At 41.4% G+C, this 21436-nt stretch overlaps 1 protein-coding gene across 1 annotated transcript; it reads right to left on the bottom strand.

Moving 5' to 3' along the window:
* Positions 1-4089: 4089 nt before the first annotated feature.
* On the bottom strand, positions 4090-6178 carry LOC103269447 (zinc finger protein 280B). Its single transcript, XM_008067031.1, has 2 exons — positions 6144-6178; positions 4090-5795 (listed from the first exon to the last, which is right to left on the bottom strand). The coding sequence occupies exon 2, from the start codon at positions 5725-5727 to the stop codon at positions 4093-4095; it is 1635 nt and encodes a 544-aa protein (XP_008065222.1). The 5' UTR covers positions 5728-5795; positions 6144-6178; the 3' UTR covers positions 4090-4092.
* Positions 6179-21436: the final 15258 nt, after the last annotated feature.

Genomic DNA, 21436 nt, shown 5'->3' with positions numbered 1-21436 from the left:
TAGAAGTACTACTGGTTAATGCAAAAAGACTAAAAACAAACACAATTTGCAAGAAAGCAAAGAGTTTACATACTGATACTAAATAAAAATTAAATAAAAATAAAAACATACTATGTTACTGGTAGAAAAATAGTACAGCAAAAATAGTTTTTCACAAAACATTTTATTACTATAATATTTTTAGTATCTCAATTACAATTTTTGGCAACATTGATAAAATAATTTTACCTGAAAGAACAAGCAAGGAAAATAGACAAGGAAATTCACAACGGGTGATAACAAAATAGTAATCTTGACATATTCAATATATTTGTAAACAAAACAAAGTGACATTGCCTTAAAAAAATATAGAGGTATCAAAAAAACAGAGAAAGCTCCTGAAAGAACTCAACTCATTCTATTTTCTTTTTGTTGCAGGCACAGAAATTCACTCAAGCTAGTTCAAATCTAAGAGAAGCAAAGCCCTTTATAATGATCTCTTCCCAAAAAATTCATGAAAAACTAGGAAATATTACTAGATTAGGGAGGTAAGAAAAGAGTCGGGAGAGGTAAAGTGCCTTTAGGAGGAAGAGAAAGGTTTAAAAAAAAAAAAAAGCCAGGCACAGTGGCTCACATCTGTAATTCCAGCACTTTGGGAGGCAGAGATGAGAAGACTGCCTGAACCCAGGGGTTCGAGACCAGCCTGTGTAACTTGGCGAGACCTGGTCTCTACCATAAATTTTTTAAAAATTAGCTGGGTCCACATGGTGGTGCACGCCTGTAGTTCTAGCTACTTGGAAGGCTGAGTCGGAAGGGTCACCTGAGCCCAGCAGGTCAAGGTTGCCATGAGTGTGCCACTGTACTTCAGCCTGAGAGACAGAGTGAGACTCTAACTCAAAAAACAAAAACAAAACTAAGGGAGATTTCATTGTCAGTATTATTTTAGGAACCTGGGTGAAGCATCAATTTACAGGAAGTATCAAACAATTAAGTGAGGTAGCAAGCCATGCAGGCCTGGGGAAGGGCATTCTAAGAAAGAAAATAGCATGTGCAAAATCTTTGGATCAGGAAGAAATTGATTTGCTTAAGGAAAATATTCGCAAGGCCAGTGTGTCAAAATAGTGCATCAGTGCAGGAAATGGTAGAGAAGCATGGCAGAGAATGGAAAAGAGAGGAGGTAGGCAGAGGCCAAATTACTGGAATCCACAGTTGGCAATTAATGACAATTTGTACTCCTTAGGAGCATACTTCAGTGAAACAGCAAAAAACAGTAACAGCTTTAATACTACGCAATCACAAAAATAGAGAATACATTTCATATTTTTACCATAGAAACAGAAAGGGAAGGTAAGTATGAAGTCTGCAAATCTAGACATAGCAGGAATATCCAGAACAAGTCACACACACACACACACACACACACACACGTTCTAGAGCCAAAGAAAGGATTTAGGCTAAAGTATCTTGACACAAGCAAAGTAACTGAAAAGGCCTAATAAAATGTTAAAGATGAAAACCAAGCAAGCAAGCATCAGGAAAATAAATACAACACAATATATGAATCCGCAGCTGGAAAATTATCTCAAATGTAGACAATATACTCACAATTTCTTTGTTATCTGTAGGGCCTCCTACCCTAGTTCTAAAGGGGATACTAAAACCTTGATGATTATCTCTTCCCAGCTTTTTGTGAAAGCTTAGGAAATTTAACTAGATTGAGGAGGAGTAGGGAAAGGGAAGGTGCCTTTAAGGAGATGAAAGCAACAGTTCCTTGACATGGTGAATGAAGAAAGGCTGCTGGGCACCTGGGTCGTTGGGGAGGAACAAAGTACGGCACTAGAATAATGCCCAAGGAGACAACGCTGGGAATCCACAGAGGAATCTAATGTTGCTGATGTTTAGGTACTAGTACTCAAAAGTTACTCCACAATTCTGTGAAAAAGCCCTTGAGAAGGGCAGGAAAAAAAGGTTCTTCAACATTAGACGGGATTGGGGGCCAGGCAGGGTGGCTCATGCTTCTAATCTCAGCACTTTGGGAGGCCAAGGTAAAAGGATTGCTTGAGTCCAGAATTCACAACCAGCCTGGACAACATAGTGAAACCGTGTCTGTACAAAATCAAAAAATTAGTCAGTCATGGTGGCACACGCCTATAGTCTTAGCTACTGAGGAGGCTGAGACAGAAGGATCTCTTGAACCCATGAGTTCAAGGCTGCAGTGAGCCTTGATCATGCCACTCCACTCCAGCCTGGGCGATAGAGTAAGACTTTTGACGGACACACGGGGACACACACACACACACACACACACACACAGTATAGTATAGACTAAATAGGACAGCTTAGATCGAAGGACATTGACTCTAAGACTTAATACTGAAATAAGTGACACATTTCTTGCACACTGGTGTGTATCAAGTAAGACCCAAACAGTATTAGTATGATAAACTGGGAAATTATACATACAAAATATTAACTGATAGGTGTAAAAATTCATGCCCAAGGCAATACCTAAAACTGCAAGCTTCACATATTCAATTAGGGTAAGATATATATTCACAGAAAAATATATAAAACCCTGTTATGGGTTTAATTTTAGTCAGTTGCCCTGGGCTATTTTTGTCCACTGAACCTATGGTTCTTGGACAAGTCCCTTTCCAGCTTAACAGTGAAAGAACTAAATTTAGTCCAATCTGGGAACTGGATAGATATCATTTGTTTGGCCCTTTTCCTTTAAAATTAAGTGTCCAATACAGTTCAAACTATGGATGTCAAGAATCCTTTCCCTTGGGAAACTTAACTTGCTTAACTTGTGGCTAAAAGGGATATTGCCAGTTCATTCCCCACTAAGAGCTGGCCAATGTCAGGTAATCCGAGCACTGTGGGAGGTTGAGGCAAAAGGATTGCCTGAGCCCAGGGGTTTGAGACCAGCCTGGGCAACATGATGAGACCGTGTCTCTACCAAAAAAAAAAGAGAGAGAGAAAAAGAAAAAGAGTTGGCCAGAAGGGAAAGGAGTGTAAAATAAATTACAAATTCACCTTTAGATCATACAACAGCAAGTCCGCTAGCACCAGGCCCCATTCTATTAGTGACCACAGGCTCTTTATCTGAAACCAATGACATACAATGGCTGCTTGATATCTGCAGGGGCCCTTCACCAAATGTAGGCATTTTACTTTGAATGCTTTTGCATCCTTGCTGTTCTTAGGATAGGTAAAGACACTCTGAGTCTTTAGTGTTCCTTCTGCTTTGTCTCCAAAACAAGAACTTATGTGTGTCTATCCCTCAACTGAGACAAGGAATGACTGCTCTCCAATGACTAATCTCTGCCTTCTTGGTGTCTGTTCATGCCCCGGTTTTTTCCTTAATTCCACACAATAGAAATGTGTGGATGCTAGTTCCACTAATCTAGTCTGAAGAGGTTCCAGCCAAATAGTCTATCAGAACCAGGTTATTTTATAGCAACACAACAGAGGCACTTCTGTGAGTTTAGCAGCAAATGGGCCAGGCCATACTGAAACCATTTCTGTCTGACTAGAGTTAACAGTGAAATCTTTAGTACATGGAAAAAGTTGAAAATAAAATTAAGTATTTCAAAAACTCTATGAATTCTATATATCAAAGAGCTTTCAAGCTTAGGAGTAACATGAAAATAATACCAAAATAATAAATAGGTGGGGTTTTTTTTAATCTCACTCACACAACTACACAAACACCTTTCATATGTTAAGCAAATATAGTTAACATAAAAACCAAGTAATATATTTTAAAGTAACACCTCAAATGTCAAATAATATTATATAGCATAAAGTTAAAAAAATTCATATATAATTCATTTCATTATTTTGGTGCTAATTAATAATGTATGGTATTTTAGTTTTTTATGGGTTTTAAAAAAATTTGGTTTGAAATATTTTCTTTAGATTTACTAAAACTAGGCTGGGTGCAGTGAATGGTTCAAGCCTATAATCCCAACACTTTGGGAGACAAAGGTGGGAGAACAACTGAAGAGAGCATTAAGACCAGCCTGGAATACATAGTGAGATTTCATCTCTACAAAAAAATTAAAATAAATTTTTAAATATTAAAAAAAAAAAGATTTACTAAAACAAAAATTAATGATTTTTTTTGTAATTTCTACTTTTGGACCCGGGGGTTGATGGTTCAGGTTCAGATGTGCTCACAGTAATAGATGCTGCTTCCACTGATCCTGATTGAAGAGGTTCTAGTGACACTTGAATAATAACTTTTGTTTCAGGAGGCAATCCTTCTAGTTGCTTAGGCTTCTTAAACATTTGATGACACTGGGTCTTGTGCTCCATTTTCTCCTTGAAAGTTAAAAACTGCAGCCGGCATTTAGAACACTGGTGTACATTCTTTTCCCAGTGCCCTCTATAATGACACATGTATGGTGTTGCAGTTCTGAAAGTTTTCAGACAAAATGGACAAAGCAAATTCTTAGTGTTTTCATGACATGTTCTAAAATGTGTTTCCACATCAGAAAAGGCCGATGATCTGTAATGGCAAACCTGGCATACATAGGGCATTTCACCAGGCTTATGATGGTCTTTCATGTGTTGTAAGAGGATTTGATCTGTTTCAAATGACAATTCACAGATTTTACAAACAGCAGAGGGTTCCTGGGCAGTATGTACATTTTCAATGTGACACTGCAGCTGGAAGGGAGTGGGAAACTGCCGGTGGCAGTGCTGGCAGGTGGTGTGGTTTTCCCAGCTGTCATTTCTCTGCTTCTCAAGTTCCAAATGGTGCTTCACATGATTCATAAACTTAACATTTTTTAGAACTTTCAAGCAGCTGATGCATTTAAAGGTTGTGTGAGTCTTCTGCTCTGGCTGCCCATCTCCTTTATAATGTCCATAGTAAAAGTCACTAAGTAACATAATCAGATTTTCTTTCTTGGGATGAAAAGTCTTGTTTTGACTTGCTAGACTCAAAAAGTCTGTTTTTGCCAATCCATTTTCCCTATCAAGATTTATACTTATAGGCTTGAAATGGATACTGTCCTTTGGAAAAGCTGTTGGAAAAGGTGCTCCATTCTGAACATGGTTTAATGAGGTATGAACATTGTTTGAGGGTATACTTTGCAGAGTGTTCATTGTATGAAAGGTACCTGAAGGGGAAAGAGTTGAAGAATATCCCCCTATGAGTTCATCCCTGAGTTTAGCCCTTTTGGGATTTATGCTGTTTACTTCAGAAGTGGAAAGTCGATTTGATACACAAGGACTTTCAGTCATATCTCCTACTGAAAGTGCTGCTTTTACTGGATGATGCAATGAACCTGTAATCAAAGGAGAACATAACTCTAAAGAGCTATTAGGCACGGCTTCTGGTGAACTATTTCTACAATCAGATTTAGACAAAGGCTCGATAATAATAGGACTATCTGTTGATCTCAATTCAGACTGAGAAGTTGGCAAGACAGTCACTGCTTCTGATGCAGGGGTCATATGACTTGTAGGCTGCAATTTGTGAGCAGTATCTTTTCTAAGACGGCCATACTTTTTTCTCCTTGAACATGAACCCGGGGTGACTCTGTTTAAAATGTTTGAAACAACTGGTTTTGAATTTGAAGTCACCCCAACAAAGATCAGCTCAGCATCTTCATTTACAGGCTCCATCCCAACAAAGATCAGCTCAGCATCTTCATCATCTACTTGTTTCATTTCTTTGATGTTCTTCTCTGATGCTGGTCCTTGTTCTTCCTCACATATCACACATGGTTGTTCCATTTTCTAATTTTTTTGTTCTTGAAGGGTATGGCTAGCAGTCCCAGCGCTTCCTTTATATAAACTGTCACCTAAGTATAAACACACACTATACATCAGTAATACAGAAAAATGTATTACCTTATTTAATTCTCCTCTAAAATACTGCAGTAGTTACAAACATTGTCATTTTATAGACAAGGACACTGAGACTAAAACAGGATAAGTAACAGCTTAAAACCTATGATACAAGATCAGGTCCCTGGCCAGGCACGGTGGCTCACATCTGTAATCCCAGCAGTCTGAGGGAGCCGATGTCGGATTGCTTGAGCCCAGGGGTTTGAGACAAGCACAGGCAACATAGTCAGATCTCATCTACACCAAAAAAAAAAAAACAAAAAACAAAAAAAAAAAACCCAGCCAAGCATGGTGGCACCCACCTGTAGTTCCAGCTACTTTGGAAATGGAGGCAGAAGGATTGCCAGAGCCCAGAAGGCAGAGACTGCGGTGAGTCATGATCTTGCCATTGTATTCCAGCCTTGGTAACAGAGTAAGTCTCTGATTCAAAAAAAAAAAAAAAATCAGGTCACTATGATTCCAGAATCAAAGATTTTTCCCTATACTGATTATGATCTCTTTCATGAAAAAATAAAAGAAAAACCCTCCAACAACTAATCACTACACAAAGTAATAAAGGACAAGCAATTTTACAAAGGCACCATTGTACGGCATTTAGAAACACAGGCTGCTGAGATGGAGAAGATTAAGCTGGAAACCTCAGTCTGCCATACATCAGATACATTCTCTTTAGCAAGTTTTTTTTACTTTTCAATGTGTTTTAGTATCTTAAAGGCAAAAATTCCTATTTCTTAGACTTACAGTAACAGTTATTTTTAAAAAGTAACAAGTAGTCAGTGGCAGCTTGCTTTGTAGTAGAGTTGGAAAATATATTTGCACAGAAGGAAGTATCTGGCCAGGCACAGTGGCTCATGCCTGTAACCCAGCACTGTGGGAGGCTAACGCAGGAGGACTTCTGGAGTCCAGGAGTTTGAGACTAGCCTGGGCAACATAGCAAGAACTAGTGCCTATATTTTAAAATATAGAAAGAAAAAAACAGAAAAGGGGCATACAATGTTTTGAGTAATAGTATCTACACATAGCCGACAAACAACATAATACAATATGCAGGTAGACAAATAAGGAATGAATGCTCTTGATAATCTCATCCCAACTCATGGCCTTAATTATAATTATAATTCACTGATGTTCCCTAATTTCCCCCTCCAGTCAACTTCCGTAGTGAAATAAAATACAACAGTAGTTCTTTCCTCGGTTCACCTTCAGTCTCTTCTCCATGTGGCAGACAAATTCTGTTAAACCAAGTCAGATTATCTCACTGCTCACTTCAAAACCCTCTAATGGCCAGGCATGGGGGCTCACACCTATAATCCTAGCATTTTGGGAAGCAGAGGTGAGAGGACTGCCTGAGTCCAGGGGTTCGAGACCAATCTGGGCAACTTGGAGACACCATGTCTCTAAAATAAATCAAAAAATTAGCAGTGTGGTGGCACGTGTCTGTGGTTCCAGCAACTTAGAAGGCTGAGGGCAGAGCAGGCCAAGGCTATGGTGGCCATGAGTATGCCACTGCACTTCAGCCTGGGCAACAGAGTGAGACTCCTACTCAAAAACAAACAAACAAAAAACCCTAATGGCTTTCCAATTAATCCAGAGTATGCCTAGAAGACCAGACACACTACCTTGCAGGTATCTCGTACTCCTCCCCCCAACCCACTTCACTATAGTGACACTAGCCTCCTTGCTACTTCTTGAACACACTAAGCTCTTTATGTTGTTCAAGGTTCTAGTTCCAATATGAGTGGTCTTCATTTAGCTACCTACCTTACTGCCTTCAGGGCTCTATTCAAAGTATCTTTCTCAGTGAAATTCTCAAATACTCCAATCAACTTCTAGTTCACATTCCTAATCTCTATTCTCTTTTCTTTCACTGTCAAGCCCTAACATTATTTAACATACAATAATCTTTACTTATTTGATTCTTTTCTACTGTCCATTCAGTAGAACATGAACTCCATAGGGAAGGGTCTGTATCTTTTGTTGACTATTGTATACCCAGCACAAAGAACAGTGCCTGTCACAAGACAGGTGCTCAACAAATAAAGAATTTGATAAATGAATCAATAAATAGTAACTCTCCTTAACCAAGATCCTTTATTTGCAGAGAAAGCTATGCTCTACTAATCTCATGCTTTCTATCAATTTACTCTGAGAACTTTGTTGAAGTCAGAAGTTCTGTAGGTCAACAAAGGATTTAAAGCTGCTAGCTTTTTATAAACATTTGATCAAAACCAATACTTAAAAAAAATGTATATGGAATCTCATTACAAACATATTGTGGGAAATAAGATAATTTACTTTCAAAATGAAGCCTAGCTTATCTCAGGCTATCAAGATGATATTTAAATGTTTTGTGCTTCTCTTTGGCTGACTCACTTCCAGTTTCTTTGTGTTCCCTTTTTGCAGGCTTTTTACTTTGGTGGGCTACATGTTTAAACTTTTGGCAGAATCCAATCAGAATAGTAATCCTGTAAGTCAACTGGCAAACAGGACAAGCAAATGAAATGATTCTGTAAAACCAACCAACATGTGTCATGTAGGCATCATATGGGAAAACATGTAACTTCTGCAGAACACAACCTATGGGAAACCAGGAGAGGAATTTGCATTTTAGGGCATAAATGTGCTGGCTGTAACTGCTTCGGTGTGCTTGCTCACCCAAGGGACACCCATTCTTGCAAGAACAATATTTAAAAAACTGCTTCCCTCCACCAATCTCTGAGTCTCCATGTCATTCCTTAACAACAAACTGAGGAAGGGCATTCCTGTCTCCAACACATACACGCATAAGCAAATAATGAAAACTATATGGGATACATTCTAATACTTGTAATTTCATTTTTCTTAAGTTAATCATGACCTAAAAGAATCAATTAAGTCTCACCAATGGGTCACAACTAGTTGGTTAAAGACAGGTTGAAAGCTAGCAAAACGTATGCACTTTAAACCATGGTTCTTAGCCGGGCGCAGTGGCTCACGCCTATAATCTCAGCACTTTGAAAGGCAGAGGTGAGATGACTGTCTTGAGCCCAGTTTCTTTTTTTTTTTTTTGAGTTGGAGTCTCACTCCATGCCCTGGCTGGAGTGCCCACAGTCAACCCAGTGTCAACCTGCTGGGCTCCATTCATCCTTCCGCCTCAGCCCTCCAAGTAGCCGGAACTACAGGCATGTGCCACCATACCCAGCCAATGTTTTTTTGTTTTTTTTTTTTTTTAGTTGGAGTCTCACTCTGTCGCCCAGACTGGAATGCAGTGGCCACTCCCGACCACCGCAGCGGCCACTCCCGGCCACCGCAGCCTTGACCTGCTGGGCTCCAGCGATCCCTCTACCTCAGCTTTCCAAGTAGCTGGAACTACAGGCGCACACTACCATGCCCAGCTAATTTTTTGTTTTATTATAGAGATGATGTCTCAACCAAGTTGCCCAGGCGGGTCTCGAATCCGCGGGCTCAGGCAGCCTACTCACCTCAGCCCATCCAGTCAATTTTTAAAATTTATTGTAGAGAAGAGGTCTCACCAAGTTGTCCAGGTTGGTCTTGAATCCACGGGCTGAGGTAGTCCACTCGCCTCGGCCTCCCCAAGTGCTGGGATTACAGGCTGAGCCACTGAACCCGGCTGAGCCCACAGCTTTGGAGCAGCCTGGGCAACATGGTGGGACCTCCCCTCTACAGTCTTCCAAATAGCTGGAACTACAGGTGTGCGCCACCATGCCCAGCTAATATTAGGCAGAAGGATCGCCTGAGGCCAGCAGGTGGAGGCTCAGTGGCTGTGAGTGTGCCTGTACTCCAGTCTGGGTGACAGAGTGAGAATCTGACTCAAAAAAACCCCAAAAACATGGTTTATAACTCATCAATTTCTGAAAACATATCAGGATTCGTTGAAGCCCAGTATGGACCTTTCAAACCACCATAATCCAAACTATAAAAATGAAGCCAGGCATAGTGGCTCAAGCTTAAAATCCCAGCACTTTGGGAGTAAGGAGCATTGTTTGAACCCAGGAATATAAGAGTAGCCTAGGCAAAACAGTGAGATCTAATTTCTACTAAAATAATGCAAAAAAAAAAAATAGCAGGCATGGTGGTGCATGCCTGTAGTCCTAGCTACTTGGGAGGATGAGGTGGAAGGATCTTCTAAGTTCTAAAGGTCAAGGTATCTAATTTTAAAATATACAGATAATATTTATCCCTGTTAACATGTATCACCTTAGAAGCAGATTTTAAAAATACAATATTAAGCATAATAAGATTATTTACCATTTCCTGCACTTATTCTAAAATTATGTTTTCTTTGCCCAACTCTGATCAGACACTGTACAAAGCACTGAGCAGACTGTGGTAAATGCATGAAGCATACAGAATGGGGTGTCATCAGTAGTGATTTATAACTTCAAAACTAAGGTCAAGTAGATAATTAGTAGATATGCCAGAAAAAAATCAGTAAGGCAGATTTGAAAATGACGTTCTTTGGAATTAACTAAAACTGGTAGTTCGTCTATATAGTTCCAATCACCTAACTCCAGGATGATGTCATCTAGCCCAGTGTTTCTCAACATACTGTTTCTCAATAGGCACTACTGACATTTTGGATGAAATAATTGTTGTAAGGGCCTGCTGAGTGCAATGTAGGATATTATGCAGCATCCCAAACCTCAACCCATTAGATACCAGTAGCAATTAACCAGTTATGGCAACCAAAAATGGCTCCTGGTATTACCAAATGTCCTGTGGAAGAACTCCAGCCCAAATCCAAACTTCTCAAAATCAAATCACATTTCTTTTTTTTTTTTTTTTTTTGAGTTGGAGTCTCACTCTGTCACCCAGACTAGAGTGCAGTGGCACACTCCCGGCCACCGCAGCCTCGACCTGCTGGGCTCCAGCTGTTCTTCTGCCTCAGCCTTCCAAGTAGCCAGAACTACAGGCGCATGGTACCACGCCCAGCTAGTTTTTTATTTACTATAGAGACGAGGTCTCGCCAAGTTGCCCAGGCAGGTCTCGAACCCGCAGGTTCAGGCAATCCACTCGCCTTGGCCTCCCAAAGTGCTGGGATTACAGGCTGAGCCACTGAGTCTGGTCCAATTCCACATTCTAATAACTACCTTCTAGGTTAATTCTACATGTATTTTCTAATATTCTCACTATAGAAAAAAATTATAAATCAAAATTAGCAATATTCTGCGATGCCATAAAAATCAGAAGATAATCTGGTAATGAATTTGGTCATCATATTTATCTTAAGGATTACTTTCTAAAGTCCAAAAAGCTTATGATTTACCTAAAGTTATATGGAAGACTTATAGACAGAGCAATAAAATGTTTAATTCCTAAATTCTAGTTCTGTGTTCTTTCCACTAGAACTTTGACTTAATGCACATCTATTTCTGGTGATGGTGCTACTAACTGCTTAGTCTCTAAGAATTAAAGTGTCTCAGTGGATTGTTTAATCTCCATCTATTTCTTAAACTTGTTCAAACCTCCCCACCTCCTACCAACTGTCGAAGTACCTTTTGATTCTAAATAACTTTTAAGAGTATTATACACTCCAACTACCTTTCATGTCCATTCCTATTGTTGCCCCCAACTTCTGACCTCACTTTCTAGGTTTAGGTCCACTGGTTACTTCATGTTTGTATACTTGCACTAGACTCCAAATTGTTCTGTCTCTTCTACCTATCCTTTGAATTATATAACATACCACCACTAGAAAGATCTTTAAACATCACTGTAATTATATAACTCTTCTAGTCTTCAGTATTAAATGGTACCTCCTATTCAAGAAAAAACATTTTACATTATGATATAAACTGAATTGTGTTCCTCTTTTTTTTTTTTTTTTTTTTGAGTTAGAGTCTCACTCTGTTGCCCAGGCTGGAGTGCAGTGGCACACTCATGGTAACTGCAGCCTTGACCTACTGGGTTCAGGTAATCCTTCCGCCTCAGCCTTCCAAGTAGCTGGAACTACAAGCACGCACCACCACGCCTGGCTAATTTTTTATTTATTTTAGAGATGAGGTCGCACCAAGTTGCTTAGGCTGGTCTCGAACCTGTGAGCTCAGGCAATCCTCTCACCTTGGCCTCCCAAAGTGCTGAGATTATAGGCGTAAGCCACTGCGCCCAGACCAAAATTCACATGTTAAAACCATAACCTCCCACACACATGTGACAGTATTTGGGAAGGGGACCTTTTGGAAGACAGATAATTAAGTTGAGATGAGGTCATGAGGTAGAACCATTATGTTGGGATTAGTAACCTCATGAGATTTTACTTAACCCTTCTCTCTATGCCACGTGATGACACAAGAAGGTAGTCTACCACCAGCACAAGAAGAGAGCCTCCACTGGGGAAGCAAATTGGCCAGTGACCTTAGACTTCTCAGCCTCCAAAAATTTGAGAAATAAATTCCTGTTGTTTAAAAAAAAAATTACACTGAGTTTCAATAACATTGCTGGACTTTCCACCTAGCAGATCTTGGTTAGATTTTTGGTTGCTGTTCATTCTGATTAACTCTCCATTCAAACAATCGATGAAAAAGGGGTGGAGCAAAGAATCATGAACAAAGCTAGTAAGTTCATGAAAGACTTCATTCAAAACAAGAGTAGGACTGAGACGGTAAGAGTTTTCTCATTACCTCTCTTCTAGGTGTCTAGAGCCCTTTCCCTACAAATGTCTATCAGTGGATGAATAGAGGAACTCTTATTTTCCAATCAGTCGGAATCTTTAGATACTGGGATGAGGAGCTTGGACATGCAAATATCTATCAGAAAAAGGGGTTTGTCCTCAAAACTCAATTCACAGCCCTACTGAGAAGGTCACTAAAGGCAGTAAGAGAAGTCTTTGGGATAGCTTCATCCCAAAGACAGTAGAAGCTGGGCGCAGTGGCTCATGTCTGTAATTCCAGCACTTTGGGAGGCGGAAGCAAGAGGATTGCCTGAGTCCATGGATTTGAGACCAGCCTGGGCAATTTGGTGAGACCTCATCTCTACAAAAAATCAAAAGATTAGCAGGACATGGTGGCGCATACCTGTGGGTTCAACTACTTGGAAGGCTGTAGGTTCAACTACTTGGAAGGCTGAGGTGGAAGTATCGCCTGAGCCCAGGAGGCTGAGGCTATGATGGCTGTGATCATGCCACTGCACTCCACTCTGGATGACAGAGTGAGACTCCAACTCAAAAAAAAAAAAAAAGCTGGGCGCGGTGGCTCAAGACTATAATCCCAGCACTCTGGGAGGCTGATGCAAGGGGATTGCCTGAGCCCACAGGTTTGAGAACAGCCTGGACAACTTGGTGAAACCTCATCTTTACAATAAACCAAAAAATTAGTGGGGCATGGTAGCGCACACCTGTAGTTCCAGTTACTTGGAAGGCTGAGGCAGAAGGATTCGCCTGAGCCCAGCGGGTTGACGCTAGGGTGACCATGAGCGTGCCAGTTCTTGACTAACTTCTATTAGACCTTAGACCACCAGGACTCCTCTAGTACTTATCCCCACCATCTTCACTTGCTCATCACTCTCCTCAATCCACTGCTGGTCCCCCAAATTCCTGCCACACATCCCCTTACTCCACAGCTATAGCACTCTTGGCCAACCCCCACCAATAACCACAAAGTTGCTGCCTTCTAATTTAATGCACAATAAACACTGATTCTTGGGGTAAATAGGAGCTTTAGAGGATCCTTAAAACCATAGAAAATATTTACATTCAATCCTAGTGCAACTATGTAAAACAAAAATACTTTTTCATAAATTTTTAAAGAAGTACTTTTTCATAAATAAGCTCAGGATGGTAGAAGAGTATAAAATAAGGTCTAAACTGGATTGGGAGTATAGGAAAGGGAGTAACTATTATACAAAGGTTGTTCATTTTGTTTTGTTTTTTTGAGTTGGAGTCTCACTCTGTCACCCAGACTGGAGTGCAATGGCTGCTTCCAGCCACTGCAGCCTCGACCTGCTGGGCTCCGGCGATCTTTCCGCCTCAGCCTTCCAAGTAGCTGAAACTACAGGCGTGCGCTACCACGCCCAGCTAATTTTTTATTTATTGTAGAGATGAGGTCTCACCAAGTTGCCCAGGTGGGTCTCGAACCTGCGGACTCAGGCAATCCACTCACCTCAGCCTCCCAAAGTGCTGGGATTACAGGCTGAGCCACCAAGCCCGGCTGGTTGTTCCTTTTTAAAAGACATGACTCTCCTATAGACTACATTGACAGGAAAACTCAAGAATTTACAATCCTCACTACTATTTCTACTCTTGCTACCTCTTTGACCTCTACTCCCACTACTCTAACCTTCATTTCTACAATCTAGCCACAGTGGCTTCCCTGTTCTTCCTCCAGAGTCTGCCTGACACTCTTACACCCATAGCTCACATAAGGACATTTTTATCCCCTTCAAGTCTATATCCAAATTTTCCTTTTTCATGAGTCTTATCCTGACCCCACTATCTAAAGTTACAATACTCCTAGATTTCCCCAACTCTAACCCTACTCTTTTATATTTTCCTAATTTGATAACATCACCTTCTATTTCACCAGAGAATTTGTGTATTTATTATACTTACTATCTTTCTTCCTCCACTAGACTCAGTTCCTTCTGTTGGAGTAGTTTTATTTTGTTGTTCACTGATCTCTTTTCAAGCACATAGAGCAGTGCCTGGTACACAATAAGCACTCAAATATTCATTAAAGAAACAGGTTATCAGCCAGGCTCCGTGGCTCAGCCTGTAATCCCAAGCCTTGGGAGGCTGAGGTGAGTGAATTGCCTGAGCCCGCGGGTTCAAGACTTGCCTGGGCAACTTGGTGAGACCTCATCTCTACAATAAATTAAAAAAAAAATTAGCTGAGTGTGGTAGTGCACGCCTGTATTTCCAGCTACTTGGAAGGCTGAGGCAGAAGGATCACCAGAGCCCAGCAGGTTGAGGCTGCGGTGGCCAGGAGCAGCCACTGTACTCCAGTCTGGGCAACAGAGTAAGACTCTTACTCTAAACAACAACAACAAAACCCAATGCTATGCCAATAAATTAAATAACCTAGATGAAATAGACAAATTCCTAGAAAGACATAATCTACCAAACTGATTTCAGAAATAATAAAAAATATGAATATACTCAAAACCAAGAGCCAGAGTTATTATTCCCCAAATAAAAGCCCAATATCAGATGACTATGCTTGCAAATTCTATCAACTCTCTAAAAAAGAATTAACACTAATTCTTCATAAACGTCCAAAAATCAGAAGAGCAGAGAAAACTCCACAACACTTTCTGACATCTCTGAAACCAAAATCAAACAAAGAAAACTATAGACCAATATGCCTTATAAATACATAAAAATCTTCAATGAAATACTAGCAAATGCCAGGCTTGGTGGCTCAGCCTGTAATCCCGCGCTTTGGGAGGCCAAGGTGAGTGGATTGCCTGTGTCCACGGGTTCGAGACCCGCCTGGGCAACTTAGCAAGACCTACAATAAATCAAAAAAATTAGCTGGGCGTGGTAGCGTGCGCCTGTGGTTCCAGCTAGTTGGAAGGCTGAGGCGGAAGGATCACCGGAGCCCAGCAGGTCGCAGCTGCGGTGGCCAGGAGCGTGCCACTGCACTCCTGTCTGGGTGACGGAGTGAGACTTCAATTCAAAAAAAAAAAAAAAAAAAAAAAAGCCGGGCTCGGTGGCTCAGCCTGTAATCCCGCGCCTTTCGGAGGCTGAGGTAAGTGGTTTGCCTAAGCCTGAGGGTTCGAGACCCACCTGGGCAGCGAGACCTCATCTCTACAATAAATCAAAAAATCAGCCGGGCGTGGTAGCGCACGCCTGTAATTCCAGCTACTTGGAAGGCTGAGGTGGAAGGATAGCCGGAGACCAGCAGGTCGAGGCTGCGGAGGCCGGGAGCAGCCACTGCACTCCAGTCTGGGCGACAGAGTGAGACTCCAACTCAAAAAAAAAAAAAAAAGAAATACTAGCAAACAAAATTCAACAATATATGATAAAAATCACACATCATGAACAAGTGGGTTTTATTTGAGAAATGCAAGCTTGCTTCATTTTTAGAAAACCAATCAACATTATACCATTTTAATAGAAAAAAGGACAAAAACCACACCTGTGAGCAGAAATAGCATTTAACAAAATCTAAAATTAAAACCAAATTAGTCCAGGTGTGGTAATTGATGCTTATAAACCCAGCACTCAGCCAGACTCGGTGGCTCAGCCTGTAATTCCACCCTTTGGGAAGCTGAGGTGAGGGGATTGCCTGAGCCCGCCGGTTCCAGACCCTCCAGGGCAACTTGGCGAGACCTCATCTCTACAATAAATCAAAAAATTAGCCGGGCGTGATAGTGCACGCCTGTAGTTCCAGCTACTTGAAAGGCTGAGGCAGAAGGATCGGCGGAGCCCAGCAGGTCGAGGCTGAGTGGCCGGAAGCGGCCACTGCACTCCAGTCTGGGCGACAAAGTGAGACTCCAACACAAAAAAATAAAAAAATAAAAAATAAAATAAACCCAGCACTTTGGGAGGTGGAGGCAAGAGGATTGCCTGAGTTCAGGGATTCAAGACCAGTTTGGGCAATTTGATGAGCTCTCTCTCTACAATAAATCAAAAAATTAGCTGGGCATGGTAGCACGTGCCTGTCAGCTACCCAGAAGGCTGAGGTGAAGGATCACCTAAGCCCAGTAGGTCAAGGCTGCAGTAGCTGAGCATGCCAGTGCACTCCAGCCAGGACAACAGAGTGAGACTCTGACTCAAAAACAAACAAACAAAGAACTGGGAATACAAGGGGAATTTTCTCAGACAAAGGTATTTGTAAAAGATCCATAACTACCATACTTACCGGGTAAAGACAGAAAGCTCCCCACCAGATGTCTACTTTCACCACCTCTAATTCAACACTGTACTGGAGGGTCAACAGCCAGGATAATCAGGCAAAAAAAAGAAGCATAAAGCACCCAGACTGGTTCCATGACAATCACGCATTTGAAAGAAAAAAATATATAATAAAAAAAGCACAAAGCATCCAAATTGGAAAAAAGTAACACTATATTGGAGATTATATAAATTGTGGATATAGAAAATCCTGAGGAATCCACAAGTATCAGAATAAATAAAAATGTGGAATATAAAAAATAAATTATATTTTTATACACCAGCAATAAACATTCTGAAAATAAAATAAACAAGTCCGGGTGTGGTGGCTCACATCTGTAATCCCTGCACTTGGGAAACTGAGGCAGGAAGAGCATTTTAGGCCAGGAGTTCAAGCCGAACCTAGGCAATATCATAAGACCTTGTCTCTACAAATAGCAACAATTATAATAAAGTAAATAATTTTTGCATCAAAAAGATTAAAATACCTAGAAATAAATTTAACAAAAGAAATATCAGTCATGTGCGGTGGCTCAAACCTGTAATCCCAGCACATTGGGAGGCCAAGGTGAGAGGACTGCCTGAGCCCATGGGTTCGAGACCAGCCTGAGCAACTTGGAGAGACCTCATCTCTACAATAAATCAAAAATTAGTCAGGCGTGGTAGAGCACGCCTGTAGTTCCGGCTACTTGTAAGGCTGAGGTAGAAGGATTACCTGAGCCCAGCAGGTCGACACTGGGGTGGCCATGAGCATGGCACTGCTCTCCAGCCTGGGCAATGAAGTGAGACTCCAACTCAAAAAAAAAAAAAAAAAAAAAGCGGGGGGGGAATATATGTCTGTATAAGGAGGTAACCCCCCCAAAAGAATCCCAGAATTTTTGGCAGGCAGGTTCCCTGTTGTACAGCTTCCCTCACTAAGTGTTCTAGGAACCCATTGGCATCAGTGTACCAGCTAGGAGTTGCTGTGAGAGGCTGTGTTAGGCATCAGTGAATTTTTTTTGGTGGTCTTTCAACACATTTACCCGTTTCATGATGGGTGATTTACCAGCACTGAGTGTTCAGCAGTTTTTGACAAAAACTGGCATAACCCCTACCTATGCCCCATGCTCCCTATTCACCGAGTCTGGCTCTAAGCAACTGTTTGTTTCTCTGAATGAATAAAGTCCTCAAGGGGCAATGTTTTGCCAATGTGGAAGAGGTGAAACAAAAAATGGCAGAAGCACTAAAAGGCATCCAAACTGACGAGTTCAAAACTGTTTTGAGGTCGAAAGTGTTTTGATAGGTGAACTGCATCAAATGGAGAGTATGTGAAGGTGACTGAAGTTTAAACATGTAAAAATAAATACACAATTTTTTCATAACTAAATTCTCCTGAGTCCCCCATTGTATGCAGGAAAACACTGAATTATACTGAATATTTGGTTGAAGAAATGAAAGAATACCTAAATAAATGGAAACAAATCCTGTGTTCATGGATTAAAAGATTTAATATTCTTAAGATGGCAACATTTCCAAAATAGATCAAAATTCCAGCTGGCTTATTCACAGAAATCAAAACTTATTTGGAAATGCAAACAACCCAGAATAGCCAAAACAAACCTGAAAAATAACAGCAACCAAGGTGGAAGATGCAACACTTTCTAATTTCAGAACTTACTACAAAGCTATTGTAATCAAGAGTGTGGTACTGGCATAATGATACAAACATACAGCCGGACACAGTGGCTAATGCCTGTAATCACAGACTTGAGAAGGCAGAGGTGAGAGGATTGCCTGAGCCCAGGTTTAGATACCAGCCTGGGCAACTTGGCGAGACCGTGTCTCTACAGTAAAAACCAGCTGGGCATGGTGGCACACACCTGTGGTTCCAGCTACTTGGAAGGCTGAGGCAGAAGGATCACCTGAGCCCAGGAGGTCGAGGGTGCGGTGGCTGCGAGCATGCATGCCATTGCACTCCAGCCTGGGTGACAGAGTGAGAAACCAACTCAAAAAGAAAGAAAGAAATATACATCAATGGATAAAATAAACATTAATGGCTTATTGGTTTTCAGTCAGTATATCAAGAAAATTCAAAATTTTGAAATTAGACCCTTGTACCTCACACTATACATTAAAAAACCTCAAAATTGATCACAGATCAAACTGTAAGAGTTAAAATCACAAAAGTCTTTTAAAAAATAAGTGTAAATAAGAGTCCTTAGACATAATACCGGACGTGCAAAAAACAAAAAAAAACCAGTTTCATCAAAATTAAAAAATCTTGTGTTTCAAAGGGCACCATCATGAAAGTAAAAAGACAATCTGCAAAATAGGAGAAAATGTGTAAATCAAATGTCATAAGAGATTTGTATCCAGAATATATAAAAACCCTTTATAATAAAGAATAAAAATACAAATGGCTCAATTTTTTAAAATGGCAAAAAACTTGAATAGACATCTTTCCAAAGATGATATACAAATGGTCTAATACAACCACATGAAAATATGTTCAACATCATTAATCTTTAGAGAAATGCAAATCAAAAACCACAATGAGATATCACCATCACCTCACACCTATTAGGATAGCTACTATTAAAAAAATAAATAATTGTGGGCAACGAAGTTAAAAAGTTAGAATCTTCATGTACTATTTAGGATTACAAAAAGGTGTAATCACTGTAGAAAATTGTATAGAAGTTCCTCATAAAATTTTTTTTTTTTTTTTGAATTGGAGTCTCACTCTGTCGCCCAGACTGGATTGCAGTGGCCGTTCCCAGCCAGCGCAGCCTCGACCTGCTGGGCTCCGGCGATCCTTCCCCCTCAGCCTTCCAAGTAGCTGGAACTACAAGTGTGCGCTACCACGCCCGGTTAATTTTTTTTTGATTTATTGTAGAGAGGAGGTCTCACCAAGTTACCCAGGCGGGTCTCGAACCCGCGGGCTCAGGCAATCCACTCACCTTGGCCTCCGAAAGTGTGGGATTACAGGCTGAGCCACTGAGCCCGGCTCCTAATAAAATTAAAATATAAAACTACAGGCCAGGTTGGGTGCAGTGGCTCATGCCTGTAATCCCACTACTTTTGGAGGACAAGGTGAAAGGATTGCCTGAGCCCAGGGGTTTGAGACTTGGTGAGACCTCATCTCTACAAAAAAACCCAAAAAAACTAGCCAGGTATGGTGGTGCATGCCTGTAGTCCCAGTTACTTGGAAGGCTGAGGCAGAAGAATCGGCTGAGCCCAGCAGGTTGAGGCTGCGGTGGCTGTGAGCGTGCCATTGCACTCCAGCCTGGGCGACAGAGTGAGACTCTAACTCAAAAAACCCAAAAAACTACAGGCCAGGCACAGTAGCTTTTATCTGTAATTCCAGCACTTTGGGAGGCCAAGGCAGGAGGACTGCTTGAACCCACAAGTTTGAGAGTAGCATGGGCAATGTAGCAAGAACTGATCTCTACAAAAAAATTAAAAAATTAAGCCAGATGTGGTGGCTCACACCTGTAATAACAGCACTTTGGGAGGCCAAGGTGAGAGGATTGCCTGAGCCCGTGGACTCGCGACCAGCCTGGGCAAATTGGCAAAACCTGGTCTCTACAATAAATCAAAAAATTAGCTGGGTGTGGTGGCGCATACCTGTCATTCAAGCTATTTGAAAGGCTGAAGCAGAAGGATCACCAAGGCTCAGCAAATTGAGGCTGCGGTGGCCATAAGCATGCCACTGCACTCCAGCCTGGGTAACAGAAAAAAACAAAAAAAACCCAACTCAACTCAAAAACACAAAAAAGTTTAAAAAAAATTAGCTGGGTGTGGTAGCTTGTGCCTGTAACTCCAGGTGCTCAGGGAGCTAAGGAGGAAGGATCTCCAGAGGCCAGAAGGTCAAGGCTGCAGTAAGCTGAAAGTGTACCACTCCAGCCTGTGTGTCAGAAATAAAATCTCAACTCAAAAAAAAAAACAAAGAAAAAACTGTATGCCGGGCTCAGTGGCTCAGCCTGTAACCCCGCACCTGAGAGGCTGAGGTGAGTGGATTGTCTGAGCCCGCGGTTCGAGACCTGCCTGGGCAACTTGGTGAGACCTCATCTCTACAATAAATTAAAAAATTAACCGGGCGTGGTAGGGCACACCTGTAGTTCCAGGTACTTGGAAGGCTGAGGTGGAATGATCGCGGAGCCCAGCAGGTCGAGGCTGCGGTGGCCGGGAATGGCCACTGTACTCCAGTCTGGGCGACAGAGTGAGACTCCAACTCAAAAAACAAACAAACAAAAAAAGCCGGGCTTGGTGGCTCAGCCTGTAATCCCACGCTTTGGGAGGCTGAGGTGAGTGGATTGCCTGAGCCCGCGGATTCGAGACCCGTCTGGGCAACTTGGTGATACCTTATCTCTACAATAAATCAAAAAATTAGCCGGGTGTGGTAGTGCACGCCTATAGTTCCAGCTACTCGGAAGGCTGAGGCGGAAGGATCACCGGAGCCCAGCAGGTCGAGGCTGTGGTGGCCGGGAGTGGCCACTGCACTCCAGTCTGGATGACAGAGTGAAACTCCAACTCAAAAAAAAACAAAAACAAAAACAAAAAAAAACTGTATATACCAACAATTTCACTTCTGGGTATAAATTCCAAAGAATTAAAAGCAGGGTCTTGAAGAGATACTGGCACACTCATTTCCACAGAAGGATTATTCACAATAGCCAAGTGGTAGAAACAACTCAAATTATCAAAAGATGAATAAACAGCCAGGCACGTTAGCTCACGCCTGTAATCCAAGCACTTAGGGAGGCAGAAGCAAGAGGATTGCCT

Source organism: Carlito syrichta, unplaced genomic scaffold (genome assembly GCF_000164805.1).
Source record: "Carlito syrichta isolate Samal-C Ts95f unplaced genomic scaffold, Tarsius_syrichta-2.0.1 Scaffold106281, whole genome shotgun sequence".
In the NCBI taxonomy this organism is placed as follows: domain Eukaryota; kingdom Metazoa; phylum Chordata; class Mammalia; order Primates; family Tarsiidae; genus Carlito; species Carlito syrichta.
The sequence above is the reverse complement of the archived record's forward strand: the minus strand, read 5'-3'. Positions and strand labels throughout refer to the sequence as shown.